The 21,077-nt window shown below is 49.0% G+C and overlaps 3 protein-coding genes across 3 annotated transcripts; 1 reads left to right on the forward strand and 2 right to left on the reverse strand.

The window, feature by feature from the left end:
- Window positions 1–6: 6 nt before the first annotated feature.
- On the reverse strand, window positions 7–9,994 carry LOC122371894 (gamma-tubulin complex component 6-like; the record flags this gene model as incomplete). The annotated part of the gene is made up of 12 exons (XM_043348665.1): window positions 9,971–9,994; window positions 8,214–8,391; window positions 7,714–7,952; window positions 7,218–7,423; window positions 6,642–6,837; window positions 5,610–6,361; window positions 5,211–5,376; window positions 4,700–4,854; window positions 4,277–4,407; window positions 2,626–2,818; window positions 1,229–2,084; window positions 7–157 (listed from the first exon to the last, which is right to left on the reverse strand). Coding segments are annotated over exons 2-12 (3,214 nt in total), but the record flags the coding sequence as incomplete, so codon positions are not given.
- A 1,474-nt stretch (window positions 9,995–11,468) lies between these two features.
- LOC122371896 lies at window positions 11,469–12,455 on the reverse strand. Its single transcript, XM_043348667.1, has 2 exons — window positions 12,093–12,455; window positions 11,469–11,806 (listed from the first exon to the last, which is right to left on the reverse strand). The coding sequence occupies exons 1-2, from the start codon at window positions 12,453–12,455 to the stop codon at window positions 11,621–11,623; spliced, it is 549 nt and encodes a 182-aa protein (XP_043204602.1). The 3' UTR covers window positions 11,469–11,620.
- A 2,299-nt stretch (window positions 12,456–14,754) lies between these two features.
- On the forward strand, window positions 14,755–20,050 carry LOC122371897. Its single transcript, XM_043348668.1, has 6 exons — window positions 14,755–15,599; window positions 16,270–16,366; window positions 16,614–16,736; window positions 17,177–17,315; window positions 18,949–19,123; window positions 19,891–20,050. The coding sequence occupies exons 1-6, from the start codon at window positions 15,493–15,495 to the stop codon at window positions 20,048–20,050; spliced, it is 801 nt and encodes a 266-aa protein (XP_043204603.1). The 5' UTR covers window positions 14,755–15,492.
- Window positions 20,051–21,077: the final 1,027 nt, after the last annotated feature.

Here is a 21,077-nt window from a genome sequence, read left to right on the forward strand (position 1 = left end):
GTCGGCGGCGGCCGGGAGTTGGCACCGGCGCGTCACTTTTGGCCGCCGCCGCGCCGCCGCTCGCCGCGCCCGCGCCACTGCCGCCGCGGTACAGAAGGCGCTCGATGACAGAGTCCGTGGCATGGCCGTGGATGTTGCGGCCACGGCGCCGCAGCACCTGTCGAGAAGGGAGAAAAATGGAGGAGGTTAGGCGACAAAGGCGAAAAAATGTGTGACAACCTCTAGGCACATTAATCTGTAACGGGAAAGGCAGAAGCGTTACAAATTTTAAGCCAAACATAAGCAGAAACATGACTGGCAACATTACAACGATCATGATATTTCTGCGATAACTGGAGGAGACATTTGCTTAGGAAATTTGAAATTCAATCATTAACTAAGCATACAAATTTCATCCCGCACAATTTCTTAGATCATCTTACAAACACCAATCAAAGCGCAGTCCCGTCATGACTCCAAGTCAAATTAATGACACCACCGCATGCCAACAACGAGCAACCTTGGCCTCTCCACCTCGGACTGGCAGCGAACGATAGGAGCTCCGTGGAATATTGAACATTGATGAAATATCCCCCGCAGGCAGGCCCCAGGACTGAGGTGAAGAGTTTACGCGGATAATGTGACGGCTCGTTAACCCATAGCGGCTCAGCTATTCAACGGCGCGGTAGGTCGTAGCGCGTGGAGCCTTTAAGCCGAAGGACGGGTGGCAAAAGCCGTACATGGCGGCAAATTTGGCACACGTATTGGTCCCCGTGAGGAGCACCGAGCACATCATGACTGGGAGAATACATTGGTTTGAGTTGAGATGATACTCGCGCCGGGATGCATCATATGATGATGATGTTTGGCATTTCAAGGTGCCCAAATTTTAGAGATACCATAGGCCCTAAGCTGCACCACAGGATGAAGTGTTACTAAATTATAGAGGCACTGACTGAGCTGTGTCGTGTGTCACGTTAAAAGTGTAACCTGTGACGTGTTGCGATCATACTTTTGAGCCTGTGGTATTACTTCAGAGGCTTGGTTGCAATGAGCAATCCACTATAGAATATGGCGCATTTAAAAATTCACATCCACTGTGGCCATTTTCATCGCACCAATACATCAGTTCCGTCCATTTTTCCTTTCATCCTCTACAATTCTCCTTTTTATCCGCCTCCCCGCCTCTCCCCGCCTCTCCCCACCTCTTTCCTCACCTCTCTTCCTCATCCCACCCCTCTTTCCTCACCTCTCCACCGATCTGGTCCACCAGGACGGGCTCGGTGCCGGCGCCACCCACGCCTCCATCCTCGCCCAGCGCCCTGCGCCGGATCAGTCTCCTGCGCTCCGCCAGCGCCGCGCGGGACGGAGAAGAGTCCACTGTGTCCCTGATGACGTCAGACGCCGCCAGGGTGACGTCAGACGTCGCCTGTGTGGCGTCAGAGCCCGTCTTGGCGAGGACGGACGCGTGGGAAGCCGTGGTGAGTGTGTCGCTCGAAGCGTTAGCGTTCTCATCAGGCGAGAGTGGGGCGACATTCGCGTTGGAGGCGTCATCAGCTCTTGTGATGGTGTCGCTAGTTGAACCACTGGTCCTGTTGTCAGTGTTTCCCTCCGTGTCAACTCCTGGTTTATTATCAATCACATCTGTCGTTTTGATACCGTTACTTCTCTCACCAGCGACCCCCGGAGTGGATTTATCCAGTTTCACGTTATCCACTGCCCCCACTGTGCGCTCCTCGCTGGCGCCTCCGTCCAGGACCCTCTCTGTGATATCGTTGGCAGTGTCTCCCGTGGCCGTTCTGTCCGTACAGCTGCTCTCAGAGGTCGGCTCGCCGCTCGGAGACGCCGCTGTTGTTGTCTCCGCCGACGGAGACGCCGAGGGAGACGCGGTCGGCGCCGTCTCCGTGTCGGGGCTCGGATCGGCGCTGGTCACCATCGGTTCGGAGGTGTCGGCTGCGCGGGTGGTGGCTTTGTCAGTTCCTTTGCCGGTGCTGGCGGCGGTGGAGGTCAGGGCAGTTTTATCCTTCTCTGCTTCATCCAGCTTCAGATGACGTCTCATCTCCGCCAGTTGTTCTGGCGTGGTGAGGCGCTGCAGACGCGCCAACCTGAGGTGTCGGGAGGGGAGAGAATCAGGCACGGCAGAGAGCAAACACCGAGCGAAATGCCATAATAGCAAGGAAACATGAGCGCTCACAGCCGCGGCAACGAGTTGTGATAATTGATGGTTTCAATGATGTAAAGAACAGCATACGCATTACGTATAACATCCCCACACTGGCTTCGAAATTAATGTTCAAACTGTAGTGTTGCACTGAACTTTTTTGCTTTGTTTTCTGATGCAGAGTTCTGATAAAAAATAGTCTTATATAACATGAACAATGCAAAAAAGTACGACAGCTTCCAAAGTTTCAAAGCACAACAATAACATCCAAGTTTCACATTAGATAACATAAATTCGCAGCGTCTGACGTCATACCATGCTATTGTTAGAGTACACCGATCGTTGAAGGCACACCGTACTCACGCCCGTCTCTCTCCAACGTTGAATATCCGTCTCCCGCATCTCCAAGAGTCTAAGCATTTTATCCCAGTCTCTTGCCTCATCCCATTGACCCTCTCCCCTGTTTCTTCCCTCCCCCTTCTCACCTCGTCTCGTTCTCTCTCCTCAGGGCGGTGATCTCGTCCTGCCGCCTCTCGCCCTCTGCCCTCTCAGTCTCCAGTCGGTCCTGCAGCCGCAGCTGCCGCTGCAGCTGTCGGCTGCGCTCCACGTCCTGCAGCTGCTCCTCCAGCAGCTGCCGCTTCTGGTCGGCGCGACGCCGCCGCTGCGCCAGCATTGTCTCTGCGTACCAGTGGATGGATTGTATGAATGGCATTAGGACCTGTGATTTGCACAAGAAACTGAGTCGCCCACAAACACAAAAACGAACTGACCTTAAAATATGATGCCAATGGTAGTTTTTTTACGCATATCAATATCACCTTGTTTGTACAGCGAAAATACAAAATGGAAACGGTGCCATACAAGAAGAAGCTGCATGGAAGCCGGAGGGAAAACTGAGAAAATGTGACTAGAAACGTAATCTAGGGAAGTGACAGCGACAGAGGACCACGCAGCTTGCAGATACTTGAAGCTGTTTATGCTCTAAGAAAACATCACGCTCTATCTAATATTGTTTGGGCGATAAGCAGCGACCGGTCAAAACATCAGGCAAATCCTAGAGCGCGCAAGCTGTTTTGAAACACAAACTTTTCTGGGTAACTGGTGTGCGCGGTACTTGGAAAGTACCGGCACAAACTGTAAAGAAACTTCCCGATGAACACATATTGACTGCGCTGCTTGAAAACAAATGAACATAACAAAAGCCGAGACGGCTTTCGGCTGTCAGCAAACTCAAACAGAAATCAGTTAGTTCGAGGGCGGAACTTCGGTAACTGGTGTCTGCAACGGTCTGTCACCGGACCTAGTGACATCAAGAAGTGTGTACAAGTACTAACACATCAGCTAAATGAAGTTAAGAACCTTCAGGAAATGTTAGGTCAATAATTCATCCGAATGAAGCCATGAAGACTGCAGAACGTTATACACTTGGCTTGAATCCCTAGAAATGGCAAAAGTTAGTTTTTATAATACGGACTGCAAAAAGGCAGACGATAGTGGTCCTACGTAGTGAAATATTGACAGACGTATGCAAACACGACGAGAAGCTAGTGAATATCTAAGGGATCGCTGAGATCGAGCAGCTGGTAGGCAGGCTGTCTCATCGAGCAGGCTGTTGAGGTCCTGTATATCGTATAAGGAGGCCCACACTCGAATCTGTCCGTCTCGGCTGCATTGACTACCCCGCTCAAAAGTAGCCTGTCAGTCCGGCGGGATCCAATTCATGACGTCTTTCCCAATTCACTTCCCAGCGGTGAACTAATGATTGCACGTTATAACGCTACATATATGAGTGCCGTGGTTCGCGCACGTACCCTGTTATATGGAAATGGTTCGCGTTCATACCCTGCAAGGAGCTGGTTCGCTTAAGTACCTTGTATGTAACTGGTTCGCGTACTTACCCTGCATGGAGCCGCAGTTCACGTTCATACCGCTGTATGGAGCTGTTAGCGTACGCACCCTGTATGGTGCCGCAGTATGCGTTCAAACCCTGTATGGAGCTGGTTCTCGTACTTACCCTGTATGGAGCTGATGGCCGACTGGCGTCGCCGGCCTGTATGGATATGGTTCTCGTACACACCCTGTACGGAGCTGGTTCTCGTTCATACCCTGTAAGGATCTGGTCTGCGTACTTCTTACCCTGTATGGAGCTGATGGCCGACTGGCGCCGCCGGCCGGCCGACCGCTCCAGCTCCTGCTCCTGGTGACGCTGCTCAGACAGCTGGCGGGACAGCGTGTTGGCCACGTGACACTGCATCGCCGCCTCGTAACTGCCGATACAGGCGGTCACGTTATTGGATGTTCAATACGAAACTGAGAATCAAGCGGTCCAATGGTAAGTGTGGCACACGTTTTAGAATAAGTGATAAAACATAGCAGGCAGGCAGGCTCAGTAAATCGGAGCTATAGAAAACAGGGGTTTTGTCCAATGCCTTCCCATCAGACGTCGAATCCCTCAATCAAAGAATGTTTTGAACGCCGCAACTAAACCACTATGTCCTTAGTGTTAATCCTACATCAGAGTGTGTCAAACTACAATTACCTTCATCCCAAAATCCTCACCTGACCACCTGGTGTTCAATCTCCCCCAGTTCGGTCAGACTGAAGGCCAGCCGGACGCGGAGATCGGCCGGCGGCTGCACCAGCGGGTGTCCCGAGTCACACAGTCGCAGCAGGCTCAGCGCCTTGCCGCACTGGTACATACCCACAGAGAGGTTCTGAAAGGGCGAGCAGGGAGGTGGGGAGGTCAGCTGCAGGGTAGTCCGGCAATGTGTGCATTGCAGACGAATGATACACCGTCGGTTAATTTGTTGAAGTGTCTGTCATAAGCGTTACTGCGCTTATACAGCTGTTGCAAATCTGGGATATTAGGGACCCATCTATAATTAAACACTCGGTCTCAAAATGCATATCTGAGCAGAACACCATGGCGATCTACCAACCATAATGCAACTCTCGGATATCACCACTGTAAATCAGCACCATCCCATTGGCAATTAAAACCTTCATCAACCAAAGCCGGAACCCTGCACTAAGCTACCCAAGGCTGACTTGACTACGTAAGCCGACGGACCTTCAGGAAGCTGGGGTGGTCGTTGTCGGTGCCCCCGGGCACCTGCTCGTAGGCAGACGTCCAGAACGTCTCGTCCGTGGTACTGGCGGCGGCTGGTAGCTGACGGACCGGGAACTCATCGTACGGATCCCGGCAGACCCCCTCCAGCAGCCAGCCCGTCAGGAACCTGGGACGGGAAGGCAGGTAACTACATGACGGTGAAGAGTGCTATCTGAATGGAAAAGTGGTGGCAGCAGATGTAAGTAAATAGGGCAAATGTCATGCCTAAAAAAACAGCTTCATTGGAACTCTAAATCTACGATAAACAACCAAATGCAGTGTCATGTCAATGAGATAGCCAATTAGCCAAAAAGTGTTATCAGAGAAACCAAAATGCCCAAACGACCGCTGCACACTTACCCCAGGTAGGGTGTGACCGTGGTCCTGAAGAGGTGTGCCGTCAGAGCCCACTCCGCGCGCTCGGAAGCCCCCACCAGGCGCTCGTACAGGTGCGACACCAGCGCCATCTTTTGCGGCAGCTCCGAATCACTAGTTGTGACGCAGCACACATCGGCCAGCAGCGCCATCAGTCTGACCAGCGGCCGTACACGGCGGCCGAACTCAGCGAGTGTGTCCGCCCGAACCTCCGCCAGCGCAGCGCGGTATCCTCGCAGACACGGCTCCACAGCAGTGGCGAACGCTCGCTCCGTCAGACATCCGCTGCCTCCTGCCGCCACCAGCGCCGCCACGCGGCGGCAGCGCGAACCGCAGCTTACCCAGGCGCCGCAGCGCGCCGCCACCGCCTCCGGACTGCAGCGCTCCGTGCAGAGACCATCGGCCACCCGGAACGTCCCGGCTGCTGGGTCATACGGAAAGCTCTCCGTGTCCAGTCCCATCATCATGAGCCGCAGCTGGGCCAGCAGCTGCTCCACCGGCAGCGGCTGGGGGGCGGTGACGGTGGCGCCTCCCCAGCTCAGCAGCAGTCGCCGCAGCAGGGGTACCGCCGCCGGGCCGGCCTGGGTGAGCGGCGGCGGCTGGCGGCGGTACTGGCGCCGGCCGCGCTGCTCCCAGCACAGCCGGCCGCTGGTGGGCGGGCCGCGCGCCGCCGCCTCCCAGCTGTCTGGGGCGTCAGAGCCGGCCGGCGACGGGCTCCGGGCGGACGGGAGAGGGGTCTGTGGAACAGGTGAGCACGGCTTTAGATGAGGTGGTAATAGGGCGGGACGTACCGCTCAGAAGTCGTCATAGGTTACACGTCGATTTCGAGACTATACATACTTTTAACATCAACGTGATAAATGATAATTAATCAATGACCGAATGCCACCCATACATCAATTTCACGTTTTCATTATTATTTATACGCAGTCACTCTTAAAAAAGGTCCAAGAAAGCACGTCATAAAACTACTTCACCTCAATTCATTCCCCTCAGTCTATCCCACCTCCGCCTCACCTCTGTTCCCCGCTCTGGCGTCCTCCTCCCGCCCTTCTGTCGGGGCCGGGACCGGGACAGGGCCGTCGTGGGTGCCTCCCGAATCAGAGTCTCTGGCGCGAACGGCACGCGACGCGGGTCGGCCGGCAGGGGAGGCAGGCGGAGCCGCTCCCCAGGGCCGGCCGTGCTGCGGCTCTGCACCAGCGCCCCTAGCGGTCTGCCGAGGAAACACAACGGGGTTAGGTTGCGGCGACACGAGTGTGGCAAAAAGGCCTTTGGAAGCGAGTTTAATTCGGTATTGAGTAGCCAAAGTGTTCGTTACATTAACTACAAGGTGAGAGCCTCTACATATTGCTTAGAAAACACAACTTTGACCCGCGAATACTGGTTAGACCTGTTCAAACGCGCAAAAATTAAGAACACTACTGAATTTCGTTTCATAACTCGCAAATTCCAGCTCATTAAAATGGAACACGAAATAAGAATCATTGCCTGGCTTGTGAACACAACTTCATCTCAGTTGCACGCGAAAGACATCAGTAAAAAAGAAAAAATAGACACCCTCCCAGCCCCACCCCACCATCATTTTCCACTCACCCTCCGGGCTCTGAGAGCAGCGACTGGCCGAACATGTTGACCCCCTGACCGGGCGGCAGGTCAAACAGCCCCGCCCGCGGCGCGCCGTCCGACGGGAGGCGCGGGTCGGCCGCAAAAGCGCGCGCCGGGTACTCCATGAAATGGCGCGAGTCCTCCGGCGCCATATACTCGGTACTGTAGACGGGCGGGCCGCGCTGCCATGGCGCCTAGCGAGACAGAGAGCGGGGTCAGGGGCTAGTTCACTGGTAGAAATACGTTAAGTTACTTAGACAATTATCCATTATCCATTCTAGAACTTTATATCAGCCTTCCATCGCAAATCCATAACAAAACATATTTTAAGAAGGTAAAATTGGTTAAATCTGTTGAAAATGTGTATCCAACAGTATTTTCTACCCTTTCCTCTTGCAATATTACACTTCCTTGTTCCATCTCGATTCCTCTCCATCGTTCATCTGAACTATGTCCTCCATTATCCCTCGCGACTGCCACCCACCTCGTAGCTGACGCGCGTGCCGAAGCGTCCTAGCGGCGCCGGTGACGGCTGTTGTCCCAGCCGACGGTCGGCGAGGGCCAGCAGCAGTCGCAGCGCGGCACGCACGGCCGGCGGCGGGTCGGGTCCCAGCCTCTCCAGCAGGCCGTGCAGCCGAGCGGCCGGCTCCTGCTGACCGGCCGAGTTGAGCAGAAACCAGACGCCGTGCAGACGGCACAGCTCCGAGACCGGCGCGACGGCTGCTGGGGAGGGATGGTGGGGGTTTGGTCACATAGCTGGCTCAGAGCAAAGTTCAAACATCTTTGCAAGTTTGATTTAATACGGTCAACAGAAAAAAAAACATTGCTACAGGAAAAGACCAGGAAGAACAGCAGACTACCTATATGTGGGTAACTGGCATACCACAAACGCACAACTAGTTATGCATAATTGCATTAAACATTTAGCACGTAGTAAATGTCTCGTACAAAAGACTTCCAAGTTCTATGCCCCTCAGTTCTTACCATTTTTAGATGCATCTGGGAACAAAATATTCTTTAGTGCATTGGCCCTGATCTTCTTAAGCTGTGGAGTGGTGATGGCTGGTGCGTCCGCCGGATTCTGACCGACTGTCAGATGACAACACAGGGAAGTGATCGGACCCAGGAAACTATGGTCCTGCTCCACCTCCATTGTTATACTCTGGAAAAGGCAGACACCCATCAAATACCTACAGAGCATGATACAAGCCATACCTAACCTACAGATTATGATAAGTCCTTTTAACATTGAGCAAAATGTTGTATTATATAGAACACAAAAGAGAAGCATGCACAGCTTCAACCATTAGTCAAAACTTAGTGTTTGATGTTGAGAGACAAGGAGACTGGCCAGTTTCACCTATGCCTATGCTGCAATGCTGCTCCACTATAGTTGATTCAAATGGGCAGTTAAGGGCATTTGAACCTTCCACAGAACCTATAGACAATTAACAAAGCTCTTTCATAATCTCATATCTTGAAAGATAACATGTCAATGTCTATTTGAAATAAAGCCTGGTTTAAATTTCATTGTGATGCAAACTGAATCAAACTCTAAAAAGTTAGAGGACCTACAAGGGAGGTAAGCATAAGGCATTTATGTTCCAAGTTCCATCCATGGAAAACTGCATCCCAAACCTTTCTGAATCTTCTAATTAAATGTGGGTAGATACATAATAAATTAAAATAATGAATTTCAAGCTTTAGCCCTTTCCTATTTAGCATGCCCAATTTGTCGGATGAACTGGAAATGCTGAATTATGTACCTATTTCATTAATGATTTGTTGTGTTGTGGCACTAAAAGTGTGCACTTGAGTGTGCACAAGCTTTCGAGTAATGAGGATTCCTTGACTACCCACCAGCCGGCAGCCAGTAGCCACCATCAAGTTTTTTATGAGAAATTGAAATAAACTAGTTACACCCAGCACATCAATGTTGATATTTGCAAATATTGATCTTCTGAAAGACGGATGTTTGCTATTTCATATTTGTGAATAAGCTGCTATTTAGATGCTGCAGAAATGAACTCACACTATGTAAACCCAAAGTCTGCCTGTAACAGTAACCCAGCCCAAATTGGACGCCGGTGAAAACAGCCAACAGGGCGCCGGAGGGCATATTAGTCACGTGAAATTTGAAACTTCTCCCCTTGCGTGGGCCTTCTACATGCTAAACGTCACATGTGAATTTCACGAACCTTGATTAACTCGCCCCAGCCCCCAGGCGCCCTGTTTTCACCGTCGTCCCCAAATTCAGCAAATACACGGCTATAAAAGGCAAAACCAAACGAGTACTGCTCATGTTTGGGGTAAAGTAACTTCAAGTTTATTTCTAGCATATTATATCCAAATCACGGTATATAGAGAACTATCCAAATATGGCTGAATAAGGGCTGAAAAGATCTAAATTTGGCCAACACTAAGGGCTGAAACACAGCTTTTGTGTTCAAATCATGTCTCCTGTCTGCTAACACGGCAATGGTGCTGTGTGTTAGCACTTAGCAGCAGTCAACAGAAAAAACAATGTGCACAATGTGACAAAACAAATAAACAAATTTCTCAAATAAAGACAAACAAATGAAGAAAAACAAATATTAATATGCATATCACCGACAACTGCAACGTCCACGAAGCAAGTACCTGTCAAGTAGGTACCTAATTCCTTAACCATAACACTCAAAATAAGAATAAGATACCAACACGAAATTATACAACTTCAAGTAAATAGTATTTTTACTTACCCGTTTAGATAGCCTCGTCCGTACTTGTAGAAACACCGTCCGTACACATAGAAATTTGTAATATCAAATTGTAGTCCGTACACATAGAAATATAGAAATGAAAAAAAAAATATAGAAGATAGGGACAGGTACATTTTTTGGACGACGGTGAAAACAGGGCGCCTGGGGCGATTTGATCAAGGTTCGTGAAATTTACACGTGATGTTTTGCATGTAGAAGGCCGCACGGAGGGGGAGAAGCTTCAAATGTCACGTGACTAATATGCCCTCCGGCGCCCTGTTTTCACCGGCGTCCAATTTTTTTGATCGCGCCAGAGTTCGCAAATTCATCGTATGTGCGTCATATTTGCAGCCTTTGCAGCTCCCACCTTTACATTAGTTTTGAGTTGAGATAGCCAAATTGGTGGCCATGGCCTGAAAATACCGGTTTGGGCACTCACAACATCGAAAAATGCTTTAATTCGGAGATATGGAATTTCAAACTTGCAGTTTTCGGATTCTAAGGGGCTAATGCATTGGTATGCCCCCTTAGAATTTGTGACGTCAGCGGAGGTCTAACGATTTTTAAATCTTTTACTAAAACGTTTGGTAGCACGCGGTGGTATATGCTGCTTTGCGCGCAACAAATGCCGCACTTTCAAATAAAGTCGCTAGGAACAGCGGAGATCTCAGAAAGTAAACAATAGTAAAAGTCTAATATCTTGAAAACCGGTGAATATTTTTCGATGAAATTTGGTTGATATTCGTTTTCGCTCTTCCTGAACCGAGCGACATCACTTTCATGCCAATTCATTAACTTTTTTGAAGGTGGGAGGGTCCCTTTAAAGCACTGCTAAAAATAATTTATTCCACGGCCACCGGTGCAGTTAGCCTGCAGAGCAGTAGGTACCTAACTACTGGTCGTATGACGTATCAATAGCACTATTCTATCCATCTTGATATTTTTTAATCTTCTTTGAATCTTCAAATTCAAATTTAAAACGACGCCGATTTTTGGCGGGATTCGATGTCTCCCGGACGACGAAGATTATTTCTACGTCGTCCGGCCAATGCCGTTCGAGATCACATCCGACATCGAGGGCTTGGCTGCGGGCCGCGACTACCGAATTCGCCATTGGCCGGACGAAGTAGAATCTTCGTCGTCCGGAACGTCCGGAAGACATCGAATCCGGCCTTGGTTTGATAATGGGCGAAACAGCGAAACAGCGTGTTTCGGCTTTCGCATTTAGGCCTACCTCGTCATCGACAGTAGCGACAGTAGCTCACGTGTGCAAAACCAAATGGTCCGGCGAACATTGGCCGTAGAATGGCATTTACCTACTTACCTATTGTTTTACAAACGAGCATTGTAAAATGTTAATCACGTACACGAAGTATCCGTCTGCACGAATAGGCTCTCATTAGACTGAGACGCCGCATGTTCCGAACGATCCCGCCATCCCCGGACCCGAGATAAGATCGTTGGCCGCGGCAGCTCGTGGTTGCGACCTGTCCCTACGCTACACCTATAAATTCATTTTCCATGAACATTAGAAACCGGTATACAGACACTGGCGGCGAGAAATGTTTATTACACATAGCCAGTTACAAAGTAGTGCCGTTTGATTTCGATCTCTATGTCTTTTAGCTCAGACGATCTTCCATGGTATCATCACTGGCATTCGGGCACGTTTTCCACGTAATCGCAGTTGAGGAGGCTCGGGTTGAAGACCAGCGGGTCGGGACACATCTCGTGCACAGGGGTCCCGCCGATGCAGACATAGAAGTAGTGGCAGTCGTAGTCGTCCAGGTAGGTGCCGCTCTCCTCCGGGCACGTGAATACGTCACTCGACTCGACCTGGGAAGAAAGGAGGATTGAAATGTGGATGCCCATGGGCGTCGCAGTCACCGTACCTAATTTCATGAATATCGGGCGTGGCTATGAGTGACTTATAAATACATCATGAATGAGACGGCGAACCAACTGAGTGAAGCGTTTTATGTACGTAGGTAGGTACGTCTAACAGTGCCCAGTGGCCAATAATCTAAAATAACTATTGAGCTTATCGAATAGTTAAAGGATCCATTTTCAGAGCGGAGTCAGCCACTCTACCATCACAAACCACACAATCTCAGATACCTACGTGGACCGCCGCCCATCCGCTGAGGATCTGCGCGCCGTCGCTCGTGTAGGGCGCGCACTGGTATCTGCCCGTGTAGTCTTCGTCCGGGTGGGTCAGGGTCACGCTGCAGTCGGTCGGGTGCAGAGGTGACGCGGCCTCTACCAGTGGCGGCGGCAGCGTGTTCAGAAAGCCGCTGCTGTTGAGCGCCGTCCCCTCCAGCCGCCAGGCGCACGTGACCGGCTCGTCCAGCTCGCAGGTCAGCTGGGCCGTCTCGTCACGTGACAGGGTGACGTCACTCGGGACGGAGATGAAGGACGTGGCACGGGCGGCGCCTGTCGAACGGGGCGGGAATGTATGACAGTATAGAATGTGTGCAATGTGCATCTTTTCTTGTCGTCTAGAAATGTGTTTCGTTGAAGGTGAGCTGGACAGCTGGCTAAGAAAAGAGAGTGGCCAGAATTGCCCGGTCAGCTACCAACCTCAATGTCACCAGTTGCACTTTTTTGCGAATTGCTTTTTTATTACAATCCCTTCCGGCATGGCAGCGGTCGTCACCCACCACCAACCGAATACAGATGGCCATTTAGCCATTACGTACAGATGGCCCGTTGTCGGCAACGCTCAAAGCGTGGCCACCAGTTGCACTTGAATAAACCACATAAGTACAACGGAAAATTGGATGATTATGCTGGTTGGACGGCTACTGGCTATTTCGCAATAAGTTTATTCCAAAACGAATAATTGACTCTAAGTCTAATGCGTCCGTTCTCCAAACCGAGAGCTTGACGTGTGGTAAATCGAAATAGCGAGATCGGGTATATGTAAGTACCTACCCCTTGGGTTTTCGGCGTAGCGGCGGGCTAGCATAACACCTGCACTCGAATTCTTACCTATGACCAAGAGCAGGCGCAGCATCCCATACAGAGACATCTTTCCCGTTTACGTCTATTTGCGGAGTAGCTTGAACTGGCGTCTGATACTTCTTCCGCGATTTCGCTCCTGGTAAAGCAATGCGAGGCGCAGCAGTCTACTGAAGTGCATTCAGTCGCAATGCAGACGCTGATATGGTCTTATCAGGTTCGTTGTGACAGCTGAACATTTTCTCACGGGTCGAGTCTGGTATATACTGAGGGCTGACGAACCGATAGGCGTTATCACAAGTGTATTCGCGGCCATTGGGGCGACGTAAGAAAAGAAGAAAACAACTGGCCCCAAGAACTTTAAATTATCAGTTAGCATGCACCTTTTCCTTGATATGTAGAGAATTTACCATTAATTGTTAGAGAAAATTGCATTTAAAATCGTCCATTTATGTTTTTTTCATCGTTTGCACAGTATGTTCTTTTACTAAGCTAGAAACACTAAGTAGAAATAGTTCCTGCATCATCAAGAACAATAGGGAAGGCTTGAAGTGAATACAATAATCTAAACGGTTTTGTAATCCATGTGAAGACACTTCTAAAATTGCCTGTAGAAATATTAAAGGCAAATGTTCAACTTGTTCACAAGACGGATGGCTATAAACCTATTCAACGTGTGACAACTCAGCCGGTATTTCGTCGCCTACAGCCCAGCTTTCCCTAGTGACCGATAGAGGCGCTGCTATCGATGTCCGCCCGTGCCGCCTAACGCTTATTTGGATGCTTCCTTGTCTGTTGGTAGATATGAGCTAAGTATAGGTATCTACTACCTACATATACGACATAATTTCCTTGGATCGATAAAAATATTCTTGTAAGTATAAAAAGTGTACGATGTAACATCTTTCATTATTTATTATTTTTCAATAGGTGCAAGTACACTCTAGAGCCTAAAAGAAGGATGAATTGCAAGCGCCGACTACGAGCCCAGAGTGTCAAATGTCAATAACACGAACGTATTTCGTGAAGTATTCCTACCATGGACGAGCTACCGGACGCTGACTACCTATAACAATACTCTTTTAGTGGTTACAAATTTCGACTTCACAGAGATTTTGACACGAATCGATCATTAGCAGCGGTAACAAGCGCAATTAAAAGACGGATCCGTCCGGCGCTGGCAGCCAGAATCGGCCGGCGAAAGCCACCGCGCCGCCGCTCCGGCCGGATTTTTTTTTTTCCTTTACGTCCCTCTGAGCCCTCTAACCATAGAAAAGTTATAGACCGATTTACTTAGGTATTGCTTTCAAGGCAAGATGAGTAATTCAATTTTAGGCAGGTACTGAAACCTTTGAATGATTACGGCGTGAAATACTTGCAAAAACCAGGAGGGGTGGGCGAAATTTCGACTCCCCCTTCCACTGCGCGTGTTATAAGTGCCACAAAACTATAGATTATGATGTGCAATCACATAAAATCACTAAAACAGAACGTTAGTGTGAGCATGCAACGATTGATTTTTTTTTTGGGATTTATGCGTTGACAAAAAATAAGTGAGGATCTATGACCTCACTGCATCTCAAGCAAAAAATTAGACTCGGATCTATGATCCCTACGGATCACTCGACAAATTAAAGGGCTGGATCTATGATCCGAACGGATCCGAGATCATGTTCCGTGCAGGATCAGATCCCAGATCCATTTCCTCGGAACCTTACACGTGTCGGGTTCAAGTTCTCGAGTGCTTTTAAATCCATAACTGACAATAACGCTACGTGTGTTATTGTTAATTACGTTTTATTTCACGTTTCATGTCGCGAAGCTACGTTTTGTTGTAATCTTTCGGTCTAAACAGTCCATTTAGAAACCACGAATGCGAATTTGATGGCAAGCAATGATGGAATGGCCCTGTTGCGGCTCAGCCCGCCAAGAACAGCCCCCCCCCCCCCCAGCCGTGCTAGCGCTCTCCCCTTTGCGGTTCACCCTTTGTAGAGCTGCAGGGAAAACGCCGGATGACTGAAGAATGAATCTCTAGGTCACTTATCAGCTTGTCACCAAGTCATAGCCAGGTTAGAAATGTATGCCTGTGACACCATTTAGAGTATTGTGCAATATTTATTCAACAATTAACTGCTCCACTTGTTGCGTCGGCACGGGCCGCGCACGTTTCGCCACATCCTGCTGCGACACGGTCCAGGCCAGTGCGTAAGATCAGCGGCAGCAGGGCATGTCGACGACCTTGGCTGGCACGAGCGAACCTGCTGTCCCCCTGTGTGACCGGGGCGTGACCTGAGCGTGCAGCGGGGCGGGGAGGGGCGGTCATACTGCACCGGAGCAGGAGCGGCCACCGTCGGCCAGGGGCGGTGTGGCAACACGGTGAGAGGCCTCCTCGGACCAGAACGGCCTGAATATAGCCGCCGGGCCGGCCGGGAGCCGGCACAGAGCGATCACAGCTGCAGTGTCGGTGACACAGTGAGATTCACCTGTACTCAGTGTTATAAGACAGAGGCCAGGCCAGCCCGGGTCATATCAGGTCAGACCAGGCGTACCGACTCGTCGAGATGTTCTCCTCGCCAGTGTTTGTGTGCGCGCTGCTGGTGGCTGGAGCGGCGGCTTCATCCGTGCCAGTGTCGCAGAGAGCCCGGGGAGGCAAGATCGACGGCGGAAGGTAAGGATTAGAGATGTCAATCGCATACCAACTTTTTGGTATACCGATACCAAACCGATACCAACTTGGTAATTGGTATTTCAATCGTAATGTGTTTAGTATTTTGTTGGTATCATAAGCCCTCACCAATGTATAAGAGGCTAAGAAATTGGTAATAAGTTGGTATTTCCCTCATTTTCCCAAGTTGGTTTGGTTTCGGTATTTTCCCGTGGTTTTGGTTGGTATTTGGTTTGGTATCGGTATTTCGATTTTCCGTAATTGACATCACTAGTAAGGATAATATACACCACAAACAAAACACATCTTTTTCGATACCATGGTAATGTTAGCTTTTACATCGCACTGATATATCGACCTGCCGATTGATTTATACCTTCACAACTTTTGATTATAATCTTAAATTAATTTAATATCATTTTATTTCGATTGCAAGAAAGAAGCTTTATTTACTGCGAAATTAATTATAAGAATTGATATCATCTGCATAAATTGTCATCCAATATCAGGAAATTCACTAGATCAAACGGCACTAAGCATACTTTTATCTATTCATGACATCAAACGTATGTAAGACATAGGTCACCCCAGTACGTCAAAAACGTAACTAAAAATACCTAAACGCCGCAATATAAGAGAATACGTTAGAAGCAAACCATTTCCCGTTTTTCAGCGAGTCGTTCTTCAGCGGCGGGTTCCAGCCGTCGGTGGCCGTACCTCTGGAGAGGAGATCCGACAGCCACACCGCCGCCAGCACCTCCAGCTACCAGGTGAGAACGCTGGCGCATGCAACGAGCTGTGATCTGGCACTTCTATCAAAGCGCACATTTGGGGCATGAAAGGGCTCATTTTTGGAAATGTTTTCTGGTTCAAGATCACGACCGTGAATTATATTTCTCATTCGTCGATTCTAAAGCTCATTCTAGTGCAATGTTTCTCGCAGATTGCATAATTTTCCGAATACCTTTTTTGCAAATAATGCCAGCTTTTTTAACCAATGGCTGCCTTTTTCTTCAGGCCGCTAGTAGCAGCTATCAGCCCACGGCTACGACCTCTGATGTAGCCAGCTATCAGACCAAGTCCACGGCGGCTGCATCGCCCCGTTTCTTCGATCTTGGCAATCTCTTCTACGGACTTCAGGTGCGTTGGTTATATTCATTCATTCATTCATTTATTCATTCATTCATTCATTCATTCATCCATTCATTCATTCATTCATTCATTCATTCATTCATTCATTCATTCATACATGCATAGATGTATTCATTCATTCATTCGTCGTTCGCTATTTGTCGTTCAGGTTTCTATTCGTTTGTCATTCGTCATTCATTCAATAAATCATATTGTATTTTTTCGCTCGCTTATTCATGTAGGTATTCCTTGTTATGTATGAACGTAAGCGCTTTGGTTGTTTGGTAAAGTGCGTATTCGCATAGTCATTAACTCTCTTCATTGGTTTAATCGGTCCAGCATAGCTCCGATCTATAAAACAATCTAACCGGAAATAAATTTGCGGATTTCCTCCCCGCCCAAATAAAGGGCACCAGTCTGATTGGTGCTGACACTCGGTCACGTTACAGGCCAACCTGCCGGCCGTGGTGATCACGGTACTGCTGGTGATCGGCACCATCGTGATCGTGCCGTTGATCGCCTCCAAGCTGTTCGGACTCGGCAGCTCCAGCTTCCTCAACCTGGGAGGATACGGCCGCTCTGAGGACGGTAGGCGAAGGGATGGGACGGGACGGGATGGGATGGGATAGAACGGGACAGAGTGGGGCGAGACAGAGTGGAATGGGACAGGACCGTATGAGGTGGAACAGGGCAGGGTGTGACAGGATTGAGCCCAATGTTTGGTATGCGATAGGACACTGTTTTTGGTGCGTTTGCAAAATGGAAAAAATGCTTTGCGCTGCGTTGGTAACTAACCCAACGCTTTGGTATGCTATCTAATGAAGAGTTTTTTTTTACGCTAGCTCGTTCCATGAAATGCATTTTTAAAATGAATCAAGAGCCTATTATTACAACTTCAGCTATTGTCTCAGAGCTTGGCATGCTCTCGCATGACACCAAAATATTGCAGGCAGCGAACCACATCTGGTTTCAACAGTCAACTGCAGCGACCCATAGCATCCTTGAAAGTATTTTACATTTTCCACTTTGTGAACAACCAAAAAGAGCTTGCTATCAGATGTCACACTTTCTTTCTCAGGACCAGATCAACATAGATAGCATTCAATATCTTTTCATCTCCATTCTAAAGAATGACAGTGAAACTGCTCCACATATGCCATTCATACCGAATGTAATATAATGCGATCTGTATCTGTACCCATGAGACATTTAGTTCATTTACAATAAGATGTAATGCGATGAACTGCTCGTATCGCAAACGCTCACAGCTGGAAAGAATTACAGCACATCGTTACGGTAATGACCGCGTCTGCCAGCCAGCCCTAACTCCGCGTCACGCCTCGTGACGCACCGTGACTTACTGCAGCGCTCTGTGACGGCGTGACGATGTGTCACACTCCGTAATGCTGAGCTGGGGCGCGCTTTCAACGTCATGCGTTGCGTTATGTTGTTGTTTTGTTGCGGGCTTAGACGGTCTGGTGCACCCGGGAACGACAGGCTACACAAGGCGGTGATAATGTGACTTCGTGACTATGGAAGAGCCTATAAGAACTTCGAAACATTTTAGCCATCATCATTGCATGACAATATTCAATTCGTTCTCAACTAACTCTGCCTATAACTATGTCAGGTGTGGTCAGTTGGCCATCATCATAGTATATTTTAGTGACATGTGTTCATAATAGACTAGGGCGTATCCGTGCAAAGGACATCTTTGTAGCCCACCTTGACCTGAGACCGTGAGAGACTCCTGTGTAAGCAGACAGGGACTGTGATGACAGCAGCATTCAGCAGCGACCGCAGACAACAGCGACTATACGAACTGCGGAGACTTTGGAATGGATACCAACAACTTCAGACTACGGAAACAACTGACGAAAGAGACCAGCAACAGCTGACCAATACTGACCGGAACTGTGGTGACGTAACCGGAAACTGCGGTGACGTACTTTGAAGTGAACGAACGGTATTCACAGTAGATGTCGTCTTTCTAACTCGTCATAGTTTTCTTCAAAAAGTGATGATTGATCTACCTTGTTTTATTTTACACATGCTTTATATCAGATTTTATGCACACAATATGATAGCTCCATGTTTTTTTTTAAGACGTTCTGAAACCCTCTTTCTCTTCTTTTTTTTACTTACTTCTCTTTTTCCTCCATTTTGTGTCTCCGATTTTATCTCCTTCTCTAACAGCTGCACTGTTCTGCCCCTGCCTCAGGCGGAGCTGACCTGACCTCTCTCATGAGCCTGCTGGACGAGGCACTGCAGAAACACGACGTGGACGCCACCTCCTGTATGCAGCTCGGTGTCTGCTCGTACGTCCGGAGGGCCGCGCTGGACATCGTGGAGGGACGCGCCGACTCCACTGACCTCATCGTCGACGGCATCTCCAGGTGAGGGTAGTGAGAGCGAGAGAGAGGAGAGAGAGAGAGAGAGAGAGAGAGAGAGAGAGAGAGAGAGAGAGAGAGAGAGAGAGAGAGGGAGAGGGAGAGGGAGGGAGAGAGAGGAAGAGAGAGAGAGAGAGAGAGAGGGATGGAGGGAGGGAGAGAGGGAGGGGGAGGGAGAGAGAGAGAGAGGGAGAGAGAGAGCTGTGAGAGTAGAGAGTGATATTTGAAAACGAGAGGCATTGTAAAAAGATATTGATATCAGTGTGCGCTCTCGTCCATTGTCAACTTGTCTGGTCCAAGGCCACGAGCTAAGCATTGTGACGCTATCTTTCACGGTCGTGGAGCTGTGCATTCAGACCACTGTGCTAAGGTCCGGTGACCGTGACCCGTGACGTGACGTCGGGGGTCAGGCGGCCGTGACACTTTCGTCACAGCCCGGTGTCACAGAAGCGAGACAGAGTGGTGTTGTGCAAACAGATTGTTTAACACGCGCATTGCAGTGGTCGGGCTGAACAGGTCACGGTCTCACCCCGCTGGGTCATGATACGGTCAGTAGTTGCTCTTTCGGTGCCTGCTCGTGTCACGCTGTGGAGTTTTACACACTCATGGCGTCAGTTTAGCATTCAAGGAATGCACCAGGGTCGTCAAGTCATGTTTCAGTAACGCTCCATGTGCTGTTGGAGTAGCGCTCCAGTAATACTCCAGAAATAATTCAGTGCCTCTCCAGATTCTCTCAACACCGCCCCCGCTCACAACTTTCTCTCCCATTCCAGCAACCCTCTGCTGTCCTCGTGGCTGGATGGTACCTCAATCCTGGAGGCTTCCAACGTGGGCCGCTCGGGAGCCGACTGTGCCCAGACCTACGGCACGTGCTCGCTGAATGCCGCCTCCGTGGTCAGCGCCGTCGGAGACCTCATCTCACGAGCCAACTAATGGAGCTCAGCCAGAGAGAGCCACGAGTGATGTCACGGATGATGTCACGAGTGATGCCACGAATTTTGTCATGGATGGCGCCACAGGACATCAGTGAGCGTCGGGATGTTATCGATCTTTCAGAATGATGTTGAACTTGCGGTAGTTGTGAAGATAACACAAAATGTGCGTGTAGACATCAAAGTATTGCTTAGTTGAAATTCGTGCGTGCTTATGATTGGATTGCTGAATGCAAATTTAGCTGACATGTAGAATCAGCATTTAAGTAGCTAATACTCTTGCAGCGTTATGATCTTTGCAAGAACGTCTTATTGATTATTTAAGCACGACAAAACTGAGCGATATCTTGCAACACAAAAGTATGGCTTTAAAAGTATGACTTAGTGTGGTTATATATGTTTAAGCTTTCAGATAGGTACATTTCAATTTTACTGTTGACAAATGTTGTTAGAAAAAATGTTATTGTGACAATACATTCTATTGTTTAGTGTATCAGTATCAATGAAATGATATCCGACGACTGATTTTATCCGGGTACAGAAACTATATAATTTATCAATGTAAATAAGGATTAACACGCGCAGTGGAAGGGGGGGGGGTGGATTTCGCCCACCCCTCCTGTTTTTCGCCAATAACTCGCGCCGCAAGCATAATATCAATGTGAAATTTCGGCTACCTGTCCCGATGCCGCTTCAGCCGGCGACATCTTGCCCTTAGCAGGGTTCTAACTGCCATATTTATTGTTGGATTATCTAGAAATTCACCATACATACTCACAAATGTTGGTTCTTTCGTATAGTGAAAGATTTTAAAAAATCGGCCGGTTACTTTTTGAGTTATCGGCGTGTAAACGCAAAAAAGTCGCTAATATGGCAGATTTGACCACATTTGACCTCATTTGACCTTAAAGATATTGACCTAGGGTCATGAAATTCACACACAACAGAGTTCCCCATGGCCCCCACCTACCCTCCAAATTTCGTTTTTCCAGCTCCAATGGGAGCTGAGATCTTAGGGGGGGGGGGCG

Source organism: Amphibalanus amphitrite, unplaced genomic scaffold (genome assembly GCF_019059575.1).
Source record: "Amphibalanus amphitrite isolate SeventyFive unplaced genomic scaffold, NRLGWU_Aamphi_draft 001290F_arrow, whole genome shotgun sequence".
Classification (NCBI taxonomy): Eukaryota; Metazoa; Arthropoda; class Thecostraca; order Balanomorpha; family Balanidae; genus Amphibalanus; species Amphibalanus amphitrite.